The following is a 25,024-nucleotide window of genomic DNA, read 5'->3' as shown; positions in this document are numbered from 1 at the left end:
CTTGCTAATGTAGGCTGTCAGAGAGGCACACAGGTCTGGATCCAAGAGTTAAGTTGTAGATTTTTTTTTCCAGCCTGGGGAATCACGGCGGGTATGGGGCTCATTTCCTCATCAAACACTAGGCGAGTGATTTGGAATATTTATGAGGCTGCCAATTTAAGTTAAACATTTAACAAAAAAGCATCCGATTAAAATGAGACAGCAGAAAGGGTTAAAGTCCCCATGGGCAGCAAAAGCTAAAAATTAAACATGGAATGCTGGTGATGAATTAAAGTGGTGGGTTAAAGTTAGATTTAAGCACAGTGGCAATACTGTACAGGAGTATATGTTGAAGCAAGCTTTCCATTGACTGTGACTAGAATTCTAATCAGGTATAAGAAGATAATGCTTTGATAAAGTTACAGGAAGTTACTTTTTGTATACATTTGTATACTAATATGACTGCTTTACATAATAGACATAAAATTAAATATGGTAGAAATTAAGAAGAATGTCATCTGAAGTTTTTGAAAGGGAATACGTCGGATGATCATCATGTGATACAGCTCTGTTTTCAAGTAGGTTTATCATTAGTTAATATTAGAAATGCGCAGTAGAATACAAATGTACCTCACGGGACTGCCTCTAAGTTGTGCTGGCTCTTTTGTGGAGATGGCACAGTGAGGAACACCGCTTAGGTCAGAGGGCACATGTAACACAATGCCATATTGAATTTATTGATAATCTATGTCTGCCTGTCATTCTTTCCCTCATCTCCTCAAGTCTCTGTAGCAGCAGATCAGTAAGCTACTGAGAAGGAGGGGTCAGCCATCCCTTACGCTGCTCAGTGATCCTTACGCTGCTCCCTCTACTTCCTGTTTAATCGGCAATCCCTCAGGAATGTCCTATCATCATCTATCATGCCTTGAAAAAGTTTTGCTGCACTATATTGTGGAGAGATGAAGGACCTGAGAGAGGTATAAGTGTATATGTGTGCACTGGATTTATTGGGCATTGCCATGAGCTGTTAGGCCTTTGGAATCACTCCCTGGTGATATTTTGAACATCCCCTCAGTGTTTTCTTACTTGCCTAAAATACACATTTGGTTAAGTATACTACATAAATAGCTGACTGCTCCAGACACATTTTGCTGAATTCAGGTAGCATTTTTATTGCATTTAATGTTGCTACAGTCAAGTAGCACACTTGCCGCAATATATTATGGGAACCTCTTCATTTATTTGGACAAGTTTAAACGGATGACTCATTAAAATATTCAAACAGTTGAATTAACTTATTGAAGTAACAGTACGATGATACAAACTGCATGTTTCTTCAATAAGAAACTACTCATTCAAACTGAGTACAACATCAAAAGCATTTCTTTCATTATTTAGATCTATTTAGGTTTGCTGAGTGAGTGATACCTTGCCTTCTTGCCTTATTTGTTAAAATGCTTCTGAAAATCAACCCCATTAGACCCGAAGAAGTATACCAAATATTTGTAATTTTTTTAGTGTGAACATATGATCAGGTCAACTTCATCTTAAATTTTACCCCCTTGTCATGCCTTCAACATTGAAGTCCTTAAATCATGTTTATCTGAAAAAGCTGTTTTGGTTTTAATGAAATATTGTATTGCATATTTATGTCACATGTTTATTGAACACTTCCCTCAAAAGTAGGACTGCTGTTTGTTTATGTTTTCACTGGCAGCCCTGAGGGAAGTGACAGATGCCTCAACCACAGAGACAATGCTTCAGGCAATCATATGTTGCCCTCTAAGTTTCCCTGGTGTAATTTGAATCCATTATGTGTGAATGTGTGTGAGTCCATGTTTTCTAATGCAGCCACCTCTATAGGTGAATTTAATGGCAACTTAAGGAAACAAAGAGGACTGCCAAGTGTAGACTTACCCCATCTAATTCAGAAATGTCAATAGCATTGTAATGTAGTGACACTTTTGAAAAAGGACACAAAATTTACTGTGAACCATTACTTATACTGATCACAGACTTGCAGACTTCCCTTCATGTTTTCTGAGCTCACATGTGGTAAAATCAAAAAAACAAGACATTAATCTGATATATTTTTTTCCCCATCTTTTCTATAAAAGGAAGAAATCGGGGGGGGGAAATTCATCATATCATCAGATTTTTCATTAATGTCCTCTTGGTTGAGGCAAATGGTTTTCTGCTATTATCTCGTAGCCCCGAATAAAGACCTTTCAAAGTTGGCCCCCCCGTTGTGATTGTATGATCTAATTTTCTCAGCAGATATGCAACACGTCGGCCTCCCTCTAATCTACCTGGCAGGAGGGGAGCTTGGACTGAATCACGCTTGCCAGCCCACTGACTCTTGGGTAAAATCTCTCGCTGCACTGGGCAGGCAGCCGGTAAGGGCCAGCAAAGGGGCATGAATGACTGTAGCAATAGGGCTGTAATTAGCTGACCTGGCGGCTGGGTTTTGCAAGCTGTCCCATTCCGGGGTGTCGATCGACAAAGGGACAAAGCGGCCAAAATGGGAATGAATATATTGATCTTGTTGCCATTATGAGAATGTCATACCCAAGCTATTTTTACAGAAGGGGGGACACTGCTGGTGATGGCAGTCTGTCTATGACGTATTTAAGCTTGTAAAACTAAAGGGTCCATGGGAGAGATGCTTGGATCGGATAAAATAATTTGCAAAATAGGCTCACCATGCTCAATGACGCAAGCTCTGAGTAGTATTTCCAAGTTACACCTTGACCAAGCACTACAATGACAATGAATTTAGCTGATCATGTATTTAGAGGTACTATGTGAATAACATCTTAAGTAGTTGACTGGTGTCACAAGAAAACCTCATTGCAGCGCCACGGAGATTTCCTTTCCTTTTCCTCTGCCTACTTTCCTTTAGTGTCCATGGGGTATGAGCAAGTCCTCACTCAAGCCACTCAACTCTCACCCCCACTTTTTTTTTTTAGCATTTTGCAAGTAATTACTGTCAGGGATCCTATACTGCAGAGAGCTGCTTGTACTCCCCCAAGAACACAGGGTGAGAATGGGACTAAAAGAGCCAAGTCACAGGCTCTCTTTGGTCTGTATTGCACAGCTACAGATGAGGGCTGACAGTGATGAATATTGGCCAAAAGTTGGTATTCCACATGATGATTTTCCTTAATGAGAATTGATGAATGCAGGGGGAGGGAGCCAGCATTGTATGATGAGAGGAGGTGCTGCTCATTAGAAATCAGTCATGCTAAATTGAGCGGTTTTAAGGTTGGCATGAAAGCTGGGTTGAGCTTTGCCACTGCACTATTTATGCTGAAAACATCAGCTGGTATCATCCAAAATTTCCTTTGTGATCCATGCAGCACTTTTCCTAGTTCATTTATAAGTATGTCAGCTCCTGGAGATCTATAGCGATCTCTCAATCTATATGCATGAAGCTTATGGTGGTAACCACCTGGGTGCAAAACAGTCACAGGTCTCTGCTGCCCTCGCTGCAGTCATGTCAACCTTATATGGGTAGCAGAGGCACTGGTCTAGCAGATGGCAGTGTGGATTTTGAAACGCCACGGCCCTGAACGAGCCCCAGGCAGCCCCAGAGGCCAACGCATGGCCAAAGCTGCACATGTGACAAGCCAGGAAGGACATTAAGTAGATAATAGTTAATAGTGAACCAGGTCATTTACTATCATGTGCCTACTTTATGGAGCACAACCGCCACTCCTGTGTGCAGGAAGGGGCTGTGGTTGAACGCAGGTTTAACTTTTAGATGCTGATAAAACTGCTAAATGGCGACACAAACCCATTTGTGGACTGAAACAATCTTGGATAAACATTGTGCAATACCTCAGGTGATCTAATGGCATGTTGCTGGGTTGATGGGGAAGAATATTAGAGAAAATATTTTTCTTTCAGTCATATGATTGAACACATTTTCCACCGTCGATGTTTTTGCACGTGTCCCCTACGGCAACTAGAGCTATGTGACGTTTCATTCCTTCAATGGTTAAGCATAGATGAAAAGATTGCCTTTTAATATCCAGGAGCTCATTTCACAAAAGCTGGCAGGTAAGAGCATGATGACAGCTAAACAAGCCTGAGTACAGGATGGAGCATAAGCCACACAGACCATGTTGACTGAAACCTGCACTTTCCTGAGTGTGCAGCTGATGCCAAGCACTCAAGGTTTACAGTTATTAACATACACTTAGTGACAAAAACACATTGCTACTTGTGATTTGCTGTTATAGGTGTCTACCTGAAGATTCATTCATTCATGTAATCGCACTGATGGGCAACTTTAAAAGAAAATAGCCTCTAACTGCCAGGACATTAAAAGCATCCCCTTCAATAGTGAGACAGTCTTCCCCTTTTCACTGATGGACTTTGTCTTTGGCAGATGAGAGAAAGGGATATCTGGGGACATCTAATCGGATTTCCTTGCCTACATTTTTCTTTTCCTGAAAAGTGAATTTGGATCTCTCATTATTTTGCGAAGTGAAATTATATATCTTATATCTGGATTCAAAACCATTTAATCACTTTGTGCCTTATTCATAAATGGATACAAGTGAAGGTTCCTTAAAATATCTAGTCATCACCATCTGTAATATTGGATTTTTTAAAATTGCTCTATTCACAAAGCCCTCCTCTGATGTTCTTCCTGCCAGGATAACATGATTTTAACCATCAAATGCAAACAATTCTAAATGCATCACACAGACTGACACACACATCCCACTGTCTGTGGAGCCTATTAGAGAGATGAGGATTATGGAAAAAATCAAGCCATTAGTTACACAAACCTATTGATTGTCTTATTTGTATGAAGAAATCTGATCCATTTCCTTTCCTCAAGGCAAATAATTCTACCCTTGAATGATTTTGGAGGAATTAAGTAAAAACAACAGCAGTATGAACAATAAAAACAACACCAATATCCATAATGAAAGGACTCAAAGGCACTCAGGCGATTGCATCCATTACCCTACCACACAATATGGACCCCTTCATAGGGAATACCCCGGTTGCTGATAGGTTGATTACTAGACGCTCGCAAAGGTTTCGTTTGAATCGCCCCAGTTAAACGAGAAATTGCAGGATGAGGAGAAAGGCTAATAACAGTTATTAACCCCGTGCGGGCAGCGGTGTAAAAGAGCGCCACAATAACGAGGTGCACCACCAAGGTTTGAGGCGCAGCGCAACCAGCACACCCCTGAGGAGAAGCTAACTTATTAAAATAATGAATTAGCAGACCAGATTACTGCAGCCTGCGGCAAAGGCAATTATCCCCCTCCAAATCCCTGGACAGGACTCCCTAGCGCCACCGTAAAACAAGTGCTCAGAAAGCAGGAGCTCTCTGCGCCACACAAATGAATAGGCTGTTAATTAGGATCTCTCCCGCTGCGGTTGGCCTTCCCACTGCCATAACAGAAACCAAATCCACAGTAGGGAGAGGTGGTGGGGAGAAAGTAATAGGGGATACTGAATGAATGATTGTGTGATTGCAAAGGATAGTGAAATCTGTTAAGAGTGAGCATGAGTGAGGAAGAGTGAGACTGTTAATAGATTTTCTTGCAAGAAAATGTAAATCAAGAGCAGAGCAGACTGACTTTTGAGGAGAGACAACAGTCATTGCAGGTGGCCCTAGTTGTAAGTGCTGTGTGAGGCCTTGACAGAAAAAAAGAGCAATTTAATGCCAGACAGTGTTCCCTGCTTGGTGGCTTTACACTTGGAACTATAGTTCAGTTCATGGATGTGTCGTCTTTAAGAAATAAATGTTCTGCCATCAGGAAGGGAGTTATCAGTCCGAGCATGAGGAAACAGAGGGACAAGGAATAACTTGAAGTAGGCCAGTGACCACCCTGAAAAAGTGCCAGCTGCACTTTGTGACATATATACAGCCTCTAATGGTTATAAATACTGAAGCATCACATGGTCTACATCATGAACCAAAACTGGCCACCTTCCGCTGTCACCTTCGAACTAAACATCAGTGGAAGTCACAAAGTTTTGAAGGCCAGACTCACCTTGCCCTGCATAGGTATGACTTCACACAGCAGGGAGAAAACTGTCAAAGTGGAAAGTGTGTCAAAAAACGACCACTGCCTATGTTGTGCTCCTGCCTCCTATCCATTTAGAATGGATATTATAATTTTGGTTTCAAAGAACGCATTAATGAAAAAAATGTGTGGTTACATCTTGACCAGGATGTCTATTTCATTTGGTTATGAATTAATTTGAAAATGCCCGTTTATTTCAGTATGTCAGTGTGATAATAGGTATAGAAATAAAGTTTTCGAGTACATTAATTTTTATCAACAGATTGAAGCTTGAGTTATTTTTCTCGGGAAATATTGCTTCCAAGTGTGTTTTTTTTTAATTTTAACAACCTGAATGTTTCATATATTATCCTTAAAAAAGTAAACTACCCCACAGTGAGCCAATTAAAAAAGATAGCTACCAGTGCATTTATATTTAAAGCAAAGTGAGATTAAACTGTAGTTCCTACAGACCATATAGTGCTGTACTTATGATTTATAAATCTGGATGTAGTCATTTGGAAAATTTAAATGTATATATTACAATTGTGGATGTCAAACGCTTTATAGTGCGATTTGCTCCCAAGAGGACATTTTTATAGTCACACAGTTATGCAGGGCACGGAACAAGAAGTATACTGTATGAATATGCCTGCAAGGCTTGACATGAATGCAATTTCATGTAATTTGAATGCCTTTCATGAGGCAAGGACTCTTTTGAACTGTCTTAAAAAGCTTATCCACCACGGTAGCTGCCAGTGGCCCTGGGTACAGAGGAGTCATGTCGACAGGCCCAATTAATGATGGGCGTCTGAGTGAATGAATGAGGAGCTTTGAGAGGATTCCTCCACCTTAAATCCCCCTGTGCTGCTGCTCCCAGACTGCCTGTGAAGAACAATCAAACGGCAGCAACCCCCCCCTATTTATCACTTTAAGACATTAGCTAGACATGGGCCTGAATATTAACCAGCTTCTTTTCCTGAAGAGCTCCACACCAAAGGCTGCGTGTGGCAACATACATTTTTAATCACAGGGGGGAAAGAAGGCCCCTGAATTGCACTCATCTATTACTGTGTGTTTAAGAGTCTCAAAGCACAAAACAAGCTATCATAGTAATTGATTTTTCCTTGTTTTCTTTTTTTTTTTTTTTTTTTTGCTTCTTTCTATATCGTCCCTTATCAATACTGAAATGGTTAACACTTCAACTGATGTCAGTTCTTGGTTTGAAGAGCAAAACCATAACTGTCTATGTGACTGTCCTGACACACTGCAAGAGTTAATTTCCCTGGTTTGACTGTGTCTCACAGCCTAGGACAAGTGGGCTAAGGCAGTGGAGCGTGAGCCAGGGTTCCACAGCTTAATTGGAGTCATGTTCTCCGGAGCCTGAAGCTGCTCCTCTCCCTGCACTGGACTCTCTGGTGCTGGGCCTGTGGTGAGAGCAGAGAGGGTGGGGCAGGAGTACCAGACATGCAGGGATGTGATGTGCTTCCCTCTGGGTCCCCCCACTGTGACACATGGCACCCTGGTAACAAGGTCACTCGACTGTTGTGGCACCACAGGGGGAGCCAGCCTTATTATCAGGAGAGAGGGTATTCTTTAAGAAGAATCTGAAAGAGAATCTGATCTCAAATCACACTTATTCAGATGACAAGGTTTTCTGTATCCAAGAGCTTTCCTTGGAGTTTTTCAAGGGCATTTTTAACTTAGATGCTTCACATTTACTCAAATATACATATACAATTTAAGTGACGTTAAACATGATAGATTCATTTCCCATCTGTCCTTAATTTATATTCCAAATTCTTGTGTATATGACATATAGGAAAGGAAGAGCCATACCAAAAAAATCACAAAATAAATGTATTATCAATTCTAGTGACTCTGGTAAAGTAGCCATTGAAGGAGACAATTTAATGCACCATCTTTGGTTTCATTAAAGTCATACTGCATGGAGTCTCTGTGCTTTGGGCAAAAAATTATTTTTTCTAATAAATAACATTTTCTTAATGAAACTACTGTTAAAATATCTTTTTGCTGAGATTTTAAAATATTATTGTTTTGCCACCTTTACAAGCATAGAATAGACTCCATATAGTCCCACATATTAAAGGGGGAAGGGAATAATATTTTTGAGACAATGTTGATAAAAAGAAAATGTCATGCTGCCACAACAAAAAGATATACATAAGACATGGGGAGGAAACTGTTAAGTGTGAGGAAGCATCATCTATGATGCCAATGATATTTTTCAGGATCTATAATAGATTAAGTATGGGCAGATTCAGATATTTCTGATCATATACAGTCAAGCCAAAGAAACACAAACTGATTTACAGACAGAGCAGAGACTACCTACTATATAGATTGTACTGAAATGTTTTATATTACACTATCCCATGCATAAACATACCTTGTTATTGTACATTCAGTCCTAAGCTGACAAATAATACACAGGTTCATATTTTCAAGCTGTTATTTTAAACATGTGATAAGTACAGTCAGTAGTGTTGCTGTGTCTCTGCCATTTATAAACATTCCTTGCCAATTGATACCAATGCCAATATTAACAATATCTGTCAACTGCATGATAACAGATAACATCTTCTGCCTCCATTGATCAATTCGCTACACGACAGTATGTTGGATTCATGTTCATGTGTATTTAAGGACATTTGAACACCCCTTGAAGGATACACAAACCCCCTGTTAAAGACATCTGTCTTTCTATGGGTTGCATGTGGTATTTGAGTTATGTTAAATTATGGTAAAGATTCAGTTTAAGGCAAAACTAAATTGCAGTTCTGGAAAATTGCACAGTGCCATTTTATCATTGGATGATTACTTAAAAAGGTTTCCTCGGCAATATTCATTAAATTCTCTATTTTTCATTTCTACAGGTAACCATTTATTAATCACTGTTTAGTAAGAAAATTACAGAAATCTGTTAAATGAGGGATCCCATGCATGGGCTGGCAGTGCACTGCTAGCATTTATCATTCTCAATCCCTCTTGGTGCACTTAAGTGACAACTCAGGAAAGTCATTTGTGTTCAATGAAAGTTTTCCTTTGGAAATTTAGCCTTCCATTAAGAATCAAATTAAGCAATAGACCAGTGCTTTCCAGATTACTCACCCTCTTTGAAAAACAGACACTCACACATCTCTCATTTGCAATTTACTTTGCTCTAGATGTGGTAGTTGTGCTGGCTAGCTGCTGAGTCAAAGGCAGTTTATTTGTTTCATACTGTGATAAGTATATGTGAGTGGGTGCACACTCTTGAATGGATGCATGTGCATGCACAAGTGTGTATGTGTCACAAAAGGGGCTGAAGCAGAGAGCAGTCTTCATTTGGAGCAGAGGGTCAGCAGTCACAGGTGATAGCAGGTGACCAATGTCAGACAGGAAAGGTCACTGGGTTGTAGTTTGCACTTAATCCCAATTTAAAGATTCTAAATAAAAAAATGAAAAATAAAAAATGGCATAATCTCACTGAAAACCATGTTCAATTGATTTCGATGGACCACATTATCTACCTCCAACAAAGTAATTGGACCAATTAGAGGTTTGAGTAACATTAGAATTTTGTCCGTCAATTCAGACTGACTGGAATGAAAAGTTTCTAGTGCATTAAATGTCGGGCCATTAGCTAAGGTTCATCTAATGGAGCAGCATGGATAATAAATGAGAAGTTTAATTTTATGAATACAATCCACGAGCATGTGCAAAAAGGAAACTTTTCCGTGCAATACAACCTATCACCATTTCCTACACTTGTCTAATAAAAATCAAAAAGAAGTAAGTTGAAAAAGTGGGACTGAAGTAATTTTTACACAGATAATGACACCACCCAGGGGACCATACCAATCGATTATGATGATCTTAGGTATAAATGTTATTCTTGCAGTATGCAGAGAAGCCATGAAGTGTCAGCCTTCCTAACTCTCAAGGAAAGTCTGCAAAATCAAAGTTAAGTTTATCCAAGGAATTTCAATTGGTGCGGAAATTAATCGTCATCATAGAGGTACCCTCAGCGCACCCCAAAAAATCTCGCAATTCTAAAATCTCATAAGAAAGGAGTCCTGGTAAATTCAACTATGTTGAATGAATAAATGACTGGATGAATCAATCAATCTATAAAATAAAAATGACCACATGCACCTATGGCAGAGGTTATATTACATTGCGGATTTTCCAGAAATTTCCCTTGTTTTCTTTTAATCGATGTCGATAACTACAATACATTTCAGAACTTGTAAAGATACATCTTCAAACAGATGGTCTAAGTCAGTAGTCCCCAACCATTTTTGTACCTGGGATCAGTTTTATGCATGAAAATGTTTCCACATACCAGGGGTTCAAATAACAAAAACTTTTGTCAGTTCACAGGATTTAATCTGAAGACAATAATTACACTTTATAGAAGGCAATCACAATATTAAGTGCGGTAGTGAGGCAAAGGCGGAAAGAGTCATTTTTCAAAACAGGATCCGGAACGTCTAATGTCTATAGAACGTCTATAATTTGTACCAAGATACATTTTCTTTGTGGACCGGTACCAAATGAACCACAAACCGGTACCAGTCCAGGGACTGGGGATTGGCGACCACTTGTTGAAGTTACATTGTAACTTCATACACATGAGAATGGGCACATTTCTTCTCTATTTCATATTCAAATATAGGAGTTCATTTTCTTACATATAAAGAAAAATCCATACACCTTCCATAGCAAAGTGCTAAGGTGAGCTGTGATTCCTGCAGATGTGCCATACTTTGGTTCATGTGATGTCAACAAAGTTCTGTATGATGTCACTTTGGGCAAGCTTGCTTGCAAAGTGGGATCAATATAAACCTTGCCATTACTGTGGCAGCTGCTTTTGATGAACCCTCCAAGAAGCCTGATACTCTCTCTTACTCTCTATGTGCATCTTTGCCTCCTACATTGTAGAACCCACAATGTCCGGACGCTCCGTCGAATACACTTTTTTTTGTATGGATGCTCTTTCATCCAGATATCCACTGAGCACAAATTTGTACTTGTATCAAAGTGTGTAATCTTGATTCCAACCGCTGTAAATCTTTTTATCCGTTCAATTTTCGGGTAGAAGTATGTGTCTTTCATTGCCCAACTCAGAGTTCTAGATTTATCATATTTATGTCTTTTTGAATGGTTCATCTGAGCAGAAAGCTTATCATGGAATAGCCATTTTAAAACTGTTGAACTGTCTCGTGTGTGTACAACTAAGCATACGCACAGGACAAATCATACTATTCAAATGAAGTGGAGCAGAAAATTGAGATACTCATGCAAACCTCTCAATTACTAACCCTATGGCTCTATTTGTACAGAACTATTCAACTAATGTCACTCTATGTCAAGCAATGAAATTTCTGCTGTAGCTTTTTCGCTAATCATTATGTATACATTATTCATGTTTTTCATTCCTGGCAAGCCAGAACATTGATACCTCGTCTATTTTTTCAAGAATCAGAAGAAATCTTTAAATGTATGCTGGTAGATAATGAATTTTGGGTTGTAACTTTTACAATTCTTATTTACTTTGACCAGAAATGTATGTGATAGAGGGTGTAATCATTATGTGGACTAAATTTGGTTGTGTTTATTAAAATAAGAAAAAAAAATGTGTGCACATTTTCTTGTCATTCAGCTGAGAAGAATTTAACACTGTGGCTGGCAAGGCGCTTAAGGGAACTAATGAGCATGTTGAGTAAAAGCAATAGGAAGATTTTAGGATTTTAGATTTTAAACACCTTTTATGATATGTTTTGACATCAACTTAAAGTCCCCATTTCAATGTTGAAAAAGATTCAACCTTATTTTACCCAATTAATCCCCACTTGCATTCAAATGTAGATTTAAGTGCATTCACTTGCATCTACAATGCCCTCAAGAGGCATCAGCCTCTTGATGACAGATCTAAGAAAGCCATACCTGCTGCAACTCAAAATACAATTATGATAGTGACACAAATAGATTAAGCAGAAAAGCAAGTTGCAGCTCGACTTGAACTAAGTGCTAAAACCCACTACAAAGATCTGATGAGAGCTATCGATGACAAGAGTTAGGTGATAATTCCTTGTGAGTTCATCACAACAATCGATACCTCAGACATTTGATATGTAATTACCAAAGATATGCAGTATGGCCCACTTAAAGGCAAAATGTTGATTTTTTTTTTAAGGTTTTCATTCTTAAAAAGGATCAAATCTGCTGGATGAGGATTCACCATGAAGTTTTGCGATGGAAACCTTTGTACTATTGCCTCTCTATTGTGGGTAAAGGGCATTGATAGGAACGCAGATAGAGTTGATCAATAAGAAGTGCAGTTTCCACCTCAGGCCTTCTTTCATATCTCTCTCTTGTTTGTGTTTTGAAAGGTCAGGGATAGGGCCTGGTAAAGTGGTGGTGTGGGCGGTCTTCTGCCCCTTTATCAATCAGGATTTTAATTACACACGTCTGGGGCGACAGCTAGATTAGAAACCAATCGAACGCTATCGGCCACACAATCTAATTACTGTTTATTGACAGATAAGGACAGGCCCCCTTCACTTTTCCAAATAAGATAAACCTCCCCCATCGTACACAACGAAGAGCAGCTCATACAATCATGAAAGCCAATATGATAAGTAAACCCCCAGCAGAGAATGTCTCTATGCCTATGGAAAGACGTTATAGCTACGGACCTCTCTGTAACAGATGACACAGGATCAGTGAGATACAGCCAAATAACACCGACCCTTTATGTTGTATTTGGAGAAGTAGATGGCACTTTGTCAGTACTACTGTTGTGTTTTAAGATTTGTTTAGTCCCCGCTAATTTAGAGAGAGCTGGTCTTTTCGATTGAGAAAAGAGAACCGGAACTAGTCCAGTGTTGATAAGTTATTACTTGAAACCATAAAATACCTTTCTTAAACAATGTGCCTTCAAAGTGCTTTTATGTACCACTGGGGAACTTAATTTGTATTTGTTCTGATTAAGCACTTAACGTTAACTACTTTTCTTAGCTAAATTCCACTGCTGCTTTTTTCATTTTTGCTTTGTGTGAAGCAACATCAGGTCAGCACAAGTTTAGTTTATAGCTTTAGCCCCAATCTGTCTAAAGCTGGTCTGCCCTCTTCAAAGGACATTTTCTTCAGGAAAAGTGTTTTAGTGTAGGATTTCTTCTCATATTGGTTTAACAGTCTTCCCTACATGTTCTCATTCCCAATCCTATGTCAGATACCAACGTGTTTAGTCATCCCTTTCTCGTACTTTTTCAGTGAACCTGGAGAAGCACTTATTTTTGGGTGCAGCTGTCATAATTTGTCATTTAGAACAGAAATATGTGGAAAATACAAACTCCGCTTTCATTTAGGTTAGGTTTAGGTATAAAAACAGATGTTGATGTAGACATAACGCTCTTCTTCATCAAAAAATTAAGAGAAAGCAGTAATACGCCGGTATGTGATGCTAGGGGAATGGTCCCCATTCATCAGGCAGTTGATACATTAGGAGTGAGAAAGTATTCGTCTTCCAGGTGAAATGGTCTATGCAGGGCAGTTGATTGATGGAGTATTTTCATTCACGTGTAACATGACAAGCCCCAAGTACAGTGGGGCAAAAAAGTATTGAGTCAGCCACCAATTGTGCAAGGTCTCCCACTTAAAAGATGAGAGAGGCCTGAAATTTTCATCATAGGTACACTTCAACTATGAGAGACAGAATGGGAAAAATAATAATCCAGAAAATCACATTGTTTGATTTTTCAAGATCTTTTTTTTTTGCAAATTATGGTGGAAAATAAGTATTTGGTCAATAACAAACGTTCATCTCAATTCTTTGCCTTATACCCTTTGTTGACAATGACAAGGGTGAAGTGTTTTTTGGTTTTATCTGACCATAGCACATTCTCCCAGTCCTCTTCTGGATCATCCAAATGCTCTCTAGCAAACTGCAGATGGGCCTAGACATGCAGTGGCTTGAGCAGGGGGACATGTCTGGCACTGCAGGATTTGAGTCCCTGGCGGCGTAGTGTGTTACTGATGGTAGCATTTGTTACTTTGGTCCCAGCTCTCTGCAGGTCATTCACTAGGTCCCCTTCATGTGGCTCTGGGATTTTTCCTCACCATTTTTGTGATAATTTTGACCCCACGGGGTGAGATCTTGCGTGGAGCCCCAAATCGAGAAAGATTTTCAATGGTCTTGTATGCCTTCCATTTTCTAATAATTGCTCCCACAGTTGATTTCTTCACACCGAACTGCTTACCTATTTCAGATTCAGTCTTCCCACCCTGGTGCAGGTCTACAATTTTGTTTCTGGTGACAGTTCTTTGGTCTTGGCCATAATAGAGTTGGAGTGGGACTGTTGGAGGTTGTGGAAAAGTGTCTTATAATAACAGTTCAAACAAGTGCCATTAATAAAGGTAATGTGTGGAGGACAGAGGAGCCTCTTAAAAAGAAGTTACAGGTCTGTGAGAGTCAGAAATCTTGCCTGTTTTAGGTGACCAAATACTTATTTTACAGTGGAATTTACGAATTAATTCATTAAAAATCCTACAATGTGATTTCCTGAATTCTTTGCCCCCATTCTGTCTCATAGTTGAAGTGTACCAATTATGAAAATTACAGGCCTCTATCAACTTTTTAAGTGGGAGAACTTATACAATTGACTAAATACTTTTTTGCCCCACTGTATGTTAGCGTCATCTTAACCTGGCATTGGAAAATGTGTCTGAATAAAACAATATTCAAAGAAATGCTATAACTTTTATACCATATCTTATTAACAAACTTTCCTATGCCTTACTTTCAAAGGTTTTTTTTTCCTACTAAAAAGCTGACCTTCTCAGTCAGCCAGATTACAAAGAGATTTACCATACAGTATCACTGTCATACAGGGATTTTGGATCAATAACATTACCAAGTCAATGATACATCAAGATAGCTGTCTCACAAAGCAAAAAGGCCAAAAGTTTGAATGATGTCTTAAAAGGGATCCCGGTTACCAAGATGTTATTGTCCTGTTTTATCAATATTTGCACCAGCTACGTAAAAACAATGATAAAAATATCTCTAAACATATCTTGGTTAATATAAAGTTGAAAAAAAAAAAAAAACCTCATTACTCTTCTACCACCATTGTCGTTTACATTGCAACGCTGTCTGGGTAGCGATGTCATAAGGTTGACCTGGGCACGAGCCTGTTCAATGGTGCAAAAACATGTCACCTCTGAGAGCGAGACGAGAGCGAGTAGGATAATGCTGACGACAGAAGTCAAAATGAGCTTCAAAATGAAGATGAACAAAAACGAAGATGCAAGAGTTGGCAAAAGTCGCTGGTGTGCATGCAGCAACTGCGTTGCTATGCTAATAGAGAGAGAGAGAATCTGTTGTAAGTAGCTCTACTTTTTGTCATCAGCTGTTCACTGTAGCCTTACAAACTGCTGTGTTGACTGACTGGGGTGACCTCGTCATCAGCTTCCTCCACGATCGTGCCAGTGCCCAGTCTTTTGTCATCTGATTCTACTTCTGCAGTAGCGGGTTGTTGACATCCTCACAGGAGGACATCCAGCGTCTCCTGCCTGTGCGTTTCTTCGAGCAGGCTTTACTCATTTCCTGAGGACCTTTTGTATCCTTGTGAAAGAAAACTGTGGGCACAGCATTTGGCTTTAGTGCCCATATGAAACTAGCGGCACCTGTGGACTCTTTCAGCAGCTTTGCTTGGCTAAATGCATCAAATGCATCTGGAGAGAAGCATCGGGAACACAGATGCGGATCCTCAGGAAGTTGTGTGCGTCCACAAGCAATCTCCAACGCCTCTCTTCTCTTCTTGTCCCTTAGAAAGCTATGTAGACATCAGACTGTTTGTTTACCTTGGACTGGAAATTGCACCCAAAAGCACGACAATGTGGCATCATTACTGTACATACTGTACCGAGTGAAGGTTAACACTCTGTCTATATGTAATCAACCCAACATGGATTGAATGAGTAAAACAATGGCAGCACCCCTGATTTAAAATATGTGTTATATGTTTTTTTTTAAACTACACATTCGACTATGAGACAAACATTAAAGCATCTTCATGCCTATTAGTCCTCCCAGGCAGGGTTCCCTTTAATGATTACCAATTTTGAGACACTTTTCACACAATTATAATTTAATGATTGCTACTGTGATATGGGGGGTAGACAAAGAGTCACCTATATTTCAAAGGAGCCTTCTCTTGATATTGTGATATGGACAAATGCATCAAACCGCTGTTTTATGTATATTGGTTATAGGATTCTCATTCAATATTGGACAGTTTTGGACCAAACTCAAACTGGGCTCTCAATAGAATAGAGAAATATTACCACATGTTTTTAAACTCTGATTTTCATAATTTTCTCCAAGCTTCTCAATAATCAATTATGTCTTAATGATGAGTTATGAGAGACCCTTAACCCAGCAGAGCAATGTAGGTGAAGAGTCCTGTCCTCAGCAGACGCACATTCCCCCAGAGGACAGTTCATCCTCACCCTCCTTTGCCCCACCCCCTGCCGCGTTCACCCATATCAGCTGTTTTATGGTCTCCGCAATGCACTTTGCCTCTAAAGCCGAGAATCTGCCTCAGGTAAATATGGAGTAAATAATTGGATTATTGTTCTTTCATTTGGCTGTGTAGTAATGGCTGGATTATAAACATTGCAGTGTATAGATTTCCTGTCAGATCCTATGAATCAGACATCCTTATCTCATTTCCAGACTGCCGCTCCAACCAGCACTACCATCTCCCAGCCAAGGAGTCTAGGAGAGGATGGGGAAACCATATACTTGCACATACTCCAACATGGAAGAAAACAAACCTTAACAGATGAAAAACGCACACATGCTCACGTACACACACACACACAATGGCACAACTACATACTGTTTGGTGTAGCAAGGAGTGATACAGAGGGATTTTTGTCATCCAGCACAGGCACTCCAAAGCCTATTCTAAGATTTCAAAAACCACTTAGGCCCCCTGTCTATATTTGTTAAGTAAGTAAATCTAAGGGCTTTGGTGCACTGAATTCAAAGAGAGAGAAGAGACAGTGATATAGAGCGCATCAAAGAGAGGGGGAAAGGGAGCAAGATGTCTCCTAAATGAAATTTAGGCATGGATGGGATGGAGGGTGGCTGATGGTAGGCGGAGGGAGAGAGGATTTCAACCCTCTGATTTGGTTTGAAATGCGCAAAGAAAAATGTTTGGGCTCAAATTATGCAGCATTTTGACCAGAACTACAGATTGATGCCTGATTACTCTGATGCTTTGACATCATATCAGTAGTTGTGTCTGACAGGTTTCATGTTTTTCTGTCTCTGCCTCTTCACTGAATTTCTTTTCAGTTGATTGCATAGACTGTAACTTAGTTAGTGAGCTTTGTGGACCAGCAACTGCTGCACAATCAGGCTTTTGTAGGAATCAATCAAAACTTTCGTTGCAACTATGGAAAGCCAACAAAATAACATTCAAACAACAACACACATTAAACTGAGGACTCTGAGTTTCAAATAGATTGTAAAATGTACAGTTCATGACTGTTTTAGCCAAAGGACGAATGTACTCTTTCAGTCTTTGGGTCTTTCTAATTTAAAGTTCTATGCCTTGACATTCACAAAGCACACAAAATGAACAAGATACATTTGCCAGGAAGAATTCATTTTTCTATACATAAGCACAAGTTTTCTTTCATGCTAGAGAGACAAGATAGATATTTTTAAGCATCTCATACACAATCACCAGTTTGATATGTAGTGCAGCAACCAAGTCTAACAATTAGATTCACTTGTATGATTCTGTAGCAAATCTGAGAAAAATATTTGTGACGATTTCCAGATCATACTCAAAATATAACAAAATATTCAGTTTAGAACAATAATAATGAATGCATCTGATTATGTATTATGGTTGGAAAAATTAGTAATTTTTTCCAAGTTCCAGATTAAGTAAATGAGGAGACATACTTTGGTGATGATGCTGAAATGCTACTGTCTAACTAGGGATTCAACCTTTGGCTTTTACATTCTACAATTACACCACATACAAAAGTTCTATTATTTTTGGATGTTTTCCAGGATGACTTTAAATTTTCAGTTTATCATCGATTAACTGATATTCTAGAGCAATTCTTCTATTGAGTGATATTCTCCTTTGGATTTAAGTCCAGTTAATCTTACTGTAGGTTGTTACAATCCATTAAGTGGTAGTTAATTCTCCTAACCGTGGGACCTGAACAGGACCGCTGTTGTCATTCCTTAGAGCTGAAGCGCTTTGCCATTACATTTATAGATTTTGTCTTTGATGGGCTAATTTGATCTTTATATCACTCAAATTAAGTGATCCTCAGTGCTCCTGTTGCAGCCCAGCATGGCGGTCTCATTTTCAAATACAGTTAATTGCATTCTAAAAAAAAATAATAATAATAATCAATGAGTTTTTCACGGTGGCTATATCATTATTTCACGTCATTTCATTTCCTCAGTGAAATGATTACATCAATACTCTGGAATCCATTTCTATCTTTCAGTATGATTTAACCTATTAACAACAGTAATTACACATTTGTAAAGGATAGGCTTTCATAGTTAGACATCTGTGCACTTGACTCTCTGTTGTGTGGTGGGATATTGGTACTGTCCCGACTGTCATTCACTCAGTCTATGAATTACACTATTACTGTGGGTAAATAAATAAATAAATTAAGGTACCTCTGCTGCAGCTTCTTGATGTCCTTGTAGCGAAAGAGCCCTCCCTCTAGTGGAGATGATAGAGTTAGTTACTGCTGTCAGCTGGAGTTAAGCTCGACACAGCACAGTCAGTCAGTGAGAACGGGAGATGTGTGTTGGAATGTATGAAAGGAAACAAGACAGTGTATGACAAAGAAAACGGAAACAATTACAAATTTAATGTACTCGCTTTTTGTTGCACTTCCCACCTTAGTCCAATTATTAAAAAGTTATGCTTCTTTTTTTGTTTAATGTCAATTTTAATATCCATGCTATACAATACTTTTGAAAAAGTGCTTGCCACAATAGAATAACATCCGATACACACAAAAACAAACACAGATACACACAAAAACATACAGTTTGTTTAGATAATCCACTGGAATATGCTTTTGCATTTTTGCAAGACAGGTTTCATTACCAAATTTAGGTCTTTTAAATTCCACCAATTTGATCCTTAACACTTGAAAATTCCAGAAATATAAATGCATAAATAAACAAAACTCAGTTACTCTCTGTGTGAACTAGAGGCTTTACGATTTAATCTCACTTACATCAAAATGTCTGTACCTTCAAAAATGCACCTCTAAAACTCTGATATTTAATCGTCACAAAGAAAGGTTACTTTTGAAAAGATGAATAAAACCTAATTCAGGTGTCAAACTCCACCTCTGCTGTAGGCCTTCATCATCACAAATGCTGAGCCTAAAACACCACACTGCAGCAAAAACACTGCTTTGACTGGAGGGGGACTTCAAGTTTGGAGGCCTTTGGTTATGTGATACACACTCTGCTATTGTCAAGTTATTTATTCATCAACAGTGGAAACCAACCGGGCGTCCACATTCCACTTCCAATGTCACCTCCTGTTTTCTCCACAGGTGAAACTTTCCCAACACACAAGATAAATCCCAATTACAGTACTTAAACGCGTCATGGACTCCAGGCTGGGAAAATTAATCTCTTACCAGATGTTGTGATTGTAGAATTTCGAAGCAGTATAATCAAGTATCAAGCTTGTGACGTCTCCTCACTGGGAAATACCTTCAGTTCAAGTCACAAAATACACGGGCGTTAACGTTTACGTCTTCCAATTATCGTGACAGTCTCCTTTTCCCCCGGTCACACATTTGACCCTGTTCACCCACGTCCCGCTGCCGGGGGAGGTGTTTGGTTAAGTCGCTGGGCAGGAGGAGGGGTTGGTCGCGGGTTCTGCGGTGACAGTTAAACGGGGAGCTCGGAGACACGGAGCCACAGCACCTCCACCACAACCCGGAGTCACCTCCTCTCCAGGGCGCCGTGCTCACCCGGGGATGTGCCGTAACATGTCCGAGCAAGGTAGCCGCACTCCGCCTCAGTTTATCTTCCTGGTACACTTCTGGACACGTGATTTCTATCGTTTTTTTTTTTTTTTTTTTGTTTGTTTGTTTTTTTTATTTTATCTAATTGAATTATAATAATTTTTATTATTATAATTTTATTTTTTACTTGCTTTTCAAGAAACGGCGCTTCATTTTGATACGTTAATTCGACACACCTGTAGCTGCCGAACTCTAAATGGCATCGTTGTGCACGCGGAGATAACCTTGCCGTGCATGCGGAGCTGCGCGTGCCCTTCCCTTTGGGGACGGTGACTTCATTAAACTATCGATCACATTAATGCACGAAATTGGCTAAAGCTGTCCAAACTATAGGCAATGTCTTAATGCTTTTCTCATTAAACGGATTCGATATTTGTGAAATTCATTGTGTATTTTTGTTTCCTCTTTTTGGTTGATTACTTTTCTTAATTTTATTTTATTTCAATTTATTCTGTTTTATTCTATTTTGTGGATTCCCTCTCTGGCCCAACGACATTCAGAGTGTGCAAAAATGACTTGTCAGTTAGAACTTTTCTTTTCAGAGTTGCCATGAATCATCCATCCTGCTCAGAAAAATAATTTTCATTCGAAATATGATATATGTTCATGCATATCGCTGTTGCCTACTAAAGAGATTACATGATAATCTTTAGATTCTCAGACATCACTGAAATTGAAACTTTTGTTTAATATTCCCACAATATAACCATGCTTTCTCGATGTAGTATTCACATAGATGAGACTCACAAACATACCTACCAAAGTGTGCAAAGCAGAATAATACATTTTTATGTTAATATGTGATCCCACAAAACATCCCTAATTTTAAAATTAATTTGAGAGAAATTCTGACTCCTAAAACATTATCGCTGTTTCTCGCGGTAACAAAATGACTGCAGTAGCTTTTCATGCCATGTGTAATTGAGTGTTTGCCTAGTGCAGCTCTATTTCTTATTTGTATCTGTTGCCTCTGTTAAATCATCTGTCACATTCTGTGATTTTTCATAAGAGAGCTGATGAGAAGCAGCGATAGTGGCACCAGGGCTTTCATAGCTTACTCTGCTTGACAAAATCTGGATGCCGTTTAAAAGCTTTGGGAAGTCGAATAAAAAATGCAGATATGTGTTTGATCATAAGGAGACAGTCATGGAGGTGAAATGACAGGTTAGATAGGAGGATAATATCAGGTCTGTCATGGGTGAGAACCACCACCCCGTGTCACTCCCTATTGGCTGTTTCAGGTTCCTTTGCTTAAAGCAAGCTGGATCAACGGTTGCTTCCACCACTACAGATGCTGTTTGGTGTGTTTTTAAACAGCGATTTTATGATTAATAAAGGACTTATTTATTCTTAATCAGAAACTTTCTTTATGGGGAGTTTTAAAATATTCTTATAGCAAGAATGTATCATTGTGTTTAAAATCATTTCACATTTCTAGTCCCATTTCTAATATGTAATGAATCAAACTAGTTCAGTGATTTGTTAAAGTCTGAGAGTTTTGATTTACATTGATTTTTTTCCCCCTTCAAGGAATTAAGGAATTGAAGTGACAGGTGTTTGATTTAACATCAGACTTAATTGGATTTTATTTATCCAGTCATTTTGTTTTTGTCACAAAAAGAGACCAGATGCTGTGTAGTCTGTGCCACTAAGGAGGCTGTATTGTTGCACATCAATAAGCCTGTGATGATCAATAGGGATTGCGTGATGTTTTTGCATTGATTATAGAAATGTGAGCCGATGAATGGAACGGGATTCCTCTCCAGGGGTTATTCTGTACTGCAGCGAGAGCTGGAGAGCAGCAGAGTGACCTAACACCTTTTGCATGAATTTCCTTCCTGGTAGATCTTGATTTACTCATTTTTCCTTTAAACTTTGAAGCAGCGAAAGACCACTGTCAGAAATCTTGCAACTTACCTTGCTCTTGTAGAATTTCTTAGAAAACACCTGTCTTTTTTTTTATTCCACTTGACCTAGCCATTTTTCAACCTCTGCAACCTGCTCATACCTCCCATAATATGCCATGGTTAGCTCTACCATCATAATGTGTGGATACAATAACATGCAAACTCTCAGTCACTGTGAAATGGTATCTGCATTCTTTGCATTCTTACTGAGTTTCATCAACAGTGAAATACAGGCAGTTGTAAAGCTGGTGTTAGAGAGGACAGAGCTGGATTTTCTGCTGCTTTAGAAGTTGATGGGCCTCCAGAATATGAGTTATGGTGTGAGATCATCTCTTGCAGGTGGCGAAAGGTTCACAATGCTCTCTCACATCTAACAACCTCAAAGGGAGCTCGCGACACAGCTCAATAAATGCATTTACTACCCTTGGTGGTTTGAAAACTATCGCATTTTGGAAGGGAAGTGTCGGAGATGCACTTGACTGCTTGGTGTAGCATCAGCTAGTGTCAGACATTTAATATGTATTGAACAAAAAAAGAAAGTCAGCAGATTGCCATTGTCAAGAGGTCACCTGCTTGGTAAAGTTATATCTTGTTGTTGTTGTATATAAATGATTTTCAAGAGATTTTCCTTTTTATTTGCATAGTGATGACATTTCAAATTGTATTTGAAAAAGCATGTTCATTTAGCCTTATGATTTTATAACGACAATTTTGTTTTTATCAGTGTCCGAAATATATGATGTTTTTCAGCAGTGAAGGCACCTATGTGACCGTATCTATGCCTTATTTTTGGTTGTCCAAAATTTTACGACTTTATGAACAATCCAGTAGGAAACTTTTTGCGTGAACTGTTTTCATTGCAGCATAATTTTTCACATGACAAAAAAAAAAAAAAAAGAAATTAAAAATCATTGTTTTGTCTATATGTGTGCGAGCAATGTCTGGCATGTGTGTTCCATCTGAGCCATTTGGATCCTCCTCCCCAGTGCTATGCCGGCCCCTCTGTCGCTTTAAGTCCTCCCCTTCGGAGCCAGCCAACAGCAGCTGTTCCATATTCATCAAGCCCTTGAGTCTTAAAGAGCCCTATCCCGCCTGTGGAAAGAGTCATTCCTCTTGCTTGTGCTCTCATGCTCTCTCCATCTTAGCGCTCATCCTGCTGCTACCTGCGCTTCCCCCACTTTCTCTCTCTCTCTCTCTCTCTCTCTCTCTCTCTCCCCCCCCTTTACCTCTCAGTCAATCTGTTCCTCCCCCTTCACTGTCCCTCTCTTACTCTCTCTGTCACACACATTTACTTACAGTCTCTCTCTCTCACTCTCTCTCTCTCTCTCTCTCTCTCACACACACACACTCACACACATTCTCTCTCCCACTCCCACACATATATACATAAACACGAGCACATACACAACACACATGCTCGCGTGCGCACACACACGCCTACTCAATCCATTACAGTCCAACATACCTGTGCAGGCTTGGGGAAGCAGTGCTGGAGGGGGTTTTGTCAGCGTCGTCTCTGAGGGTGCTGTACTGTTATTTGGGGAAGAAGCGGGTCTCAGTTGTTTTCTCTTTCCTCTTCCTTTCATTCCTGGAATGCTAAAACTGGACTGATGGACATTTCAGAACTTTGTCTTCCAGACCCTCTCAGCTATCATAACCAGTAGGTGCACTCCTTTTCTTTCTTTCCCTCAATCCCTTTTTTTTTTCTTTTAACCTCATATCAGTGATATTATTTCAGATCTCATTGCTTTTCACCATCTGCTCCTTAAACAGTGTCTACTTTTGTGTTCTTTCACAATTAACACCTACAAGTCAAGGCACTGAACTTTTTTCCTGTCTTAATAGTGATGTACTTTTTCTTCTTTCTGTCTTCATGTATCAACTCATCCAAAGTCACATTCTTAATCCTGAACTTCCTCTTTTCTATAGTATTAAGGGATTTTTAATTCATGCCAGAGAGTTTAAAGAAACAGGACAGGATGAACTGTGAAAGTGTGTGTAGACTTATTATGTTAACACATCCTATATTACAGTCCTACCAAAATGTAATTCAGAGCGTGGCAAATCGATTAAGCTTGCCCCACTCTAAAGTGGAAAGGTTTCTCCCTAAAAAATGGGGTTACCTGTCCTGTTGGTTTCAAGGCTGTTTTTGTGGATGGCTTTATTCTTTAATCGGGTCATCCAGAGATAATGGCAAAAGTATTTTAGGGATTTAAGATTTATGTTAATATGTGGAGATGCAAAGGATAAATTACACACAGTAATATCTGTAGCAGAGAAACATGAATGAGAGCCGATCCCCACAGCCAGCAGGTCTGTCCCAGCCAGCCGCGCACAAAGCAGGTTTTACCGTCTACAGCCTCCTGGCAGCTGGGACTGTCTTGATTAAGAATCATAACTAATCAAACACAATGCAAATATATGTGACCTCATACTAAATTAGATGTTTTAACTTCTCGGCAATATTTATGTCTTGTTTCCTTTTTTTTTTTTAATATATAAAAAACGAACCAAAAAAAAAAAAAACAGTTTAGATGTATAATTTTCCTCGTCACGTCAAACGTAATGCAACTGGAATATTGGTATTTTATAGATGTTTTAGTTCAGACTTAAATATATTAATACATGAACTTTTTATCAGACTTTTTTTATGCCAAGCTGGTGATTGTTTAAGACGTATAAGCATCTAAAACTTCGCTCATGCTTTAGTTCGTTCTGATAATCTACTTTAGGTTTAGCAAAATAGTTCAGAATTAAATAATGCATTTTCGCTGTAAATTTCCCAACTCTGCCGTCTTCTTGCTATTATAACTTGTCTTTTACCAAATATGAAGGATGACTTATGATTTAAGGAGTTTATTCCATTTTGTCATAAATTACATTTCATTATAGTTATTGCCATAAAACATCCCTGTCAGATTACATTTGAATGTGAAGCGAGACGTTTCCTTTCTTCACCTTTTTGTGAAGACATAGTTCCTCCTTTAT

The 25,024-nt window shown here is 39.1% G+C and overlaps 1 protein-coding gene across 3 annotated transcripts in view; it reads left to right on the top strand.

The window, feature by feature from the left end:
- The first annotated feature begins 23,240 nt into the window (after positions 1-23,240).
- The window catches only part of esrrb (estrogen-related receptor beta), a 39,490-nt gene continuing 37,706 nt past the window's right edge, over positions 23,241-25,024 (top strand). For 2 of the 3 annotated variants that reach the window (XM_086149305.1, XM_086149287.1), the window contains exon 1: positions 23,241-23,696. In XM_086149305.1, the coding sequence (XP_086005431.1) occupies positions 23,647-23,696 (50 nt within the window). In that variant the 5' untranslated portion in view covers positions 23,241-23,646. The remainder of the gene's footprint in view (positions 23,697-25,024) is intronic. The other variant, XM_086149296.1, reaches the window with a different exon arrangement.

Source organism: Fistularia commersonii, chromosome 1 (genome assembly GCF_037954325.1).
Source record: "Fistularia commersonii isolate RoL2024-O1a breed Wild chromosome 1, RoL_Fcom_v1.0, whole genome shotgun sequence".
In the NCBI taxonomy this organism is placed as follows: Eukaryota; Metazoa; Chordata; class Actinopteri; order Syngnathiformes; family Fistulariidae; genus Fistularia; species Fistularia commersonii.
This window is presented reverse-complemented; position numbering and strand designations above follow the sequence as displayed.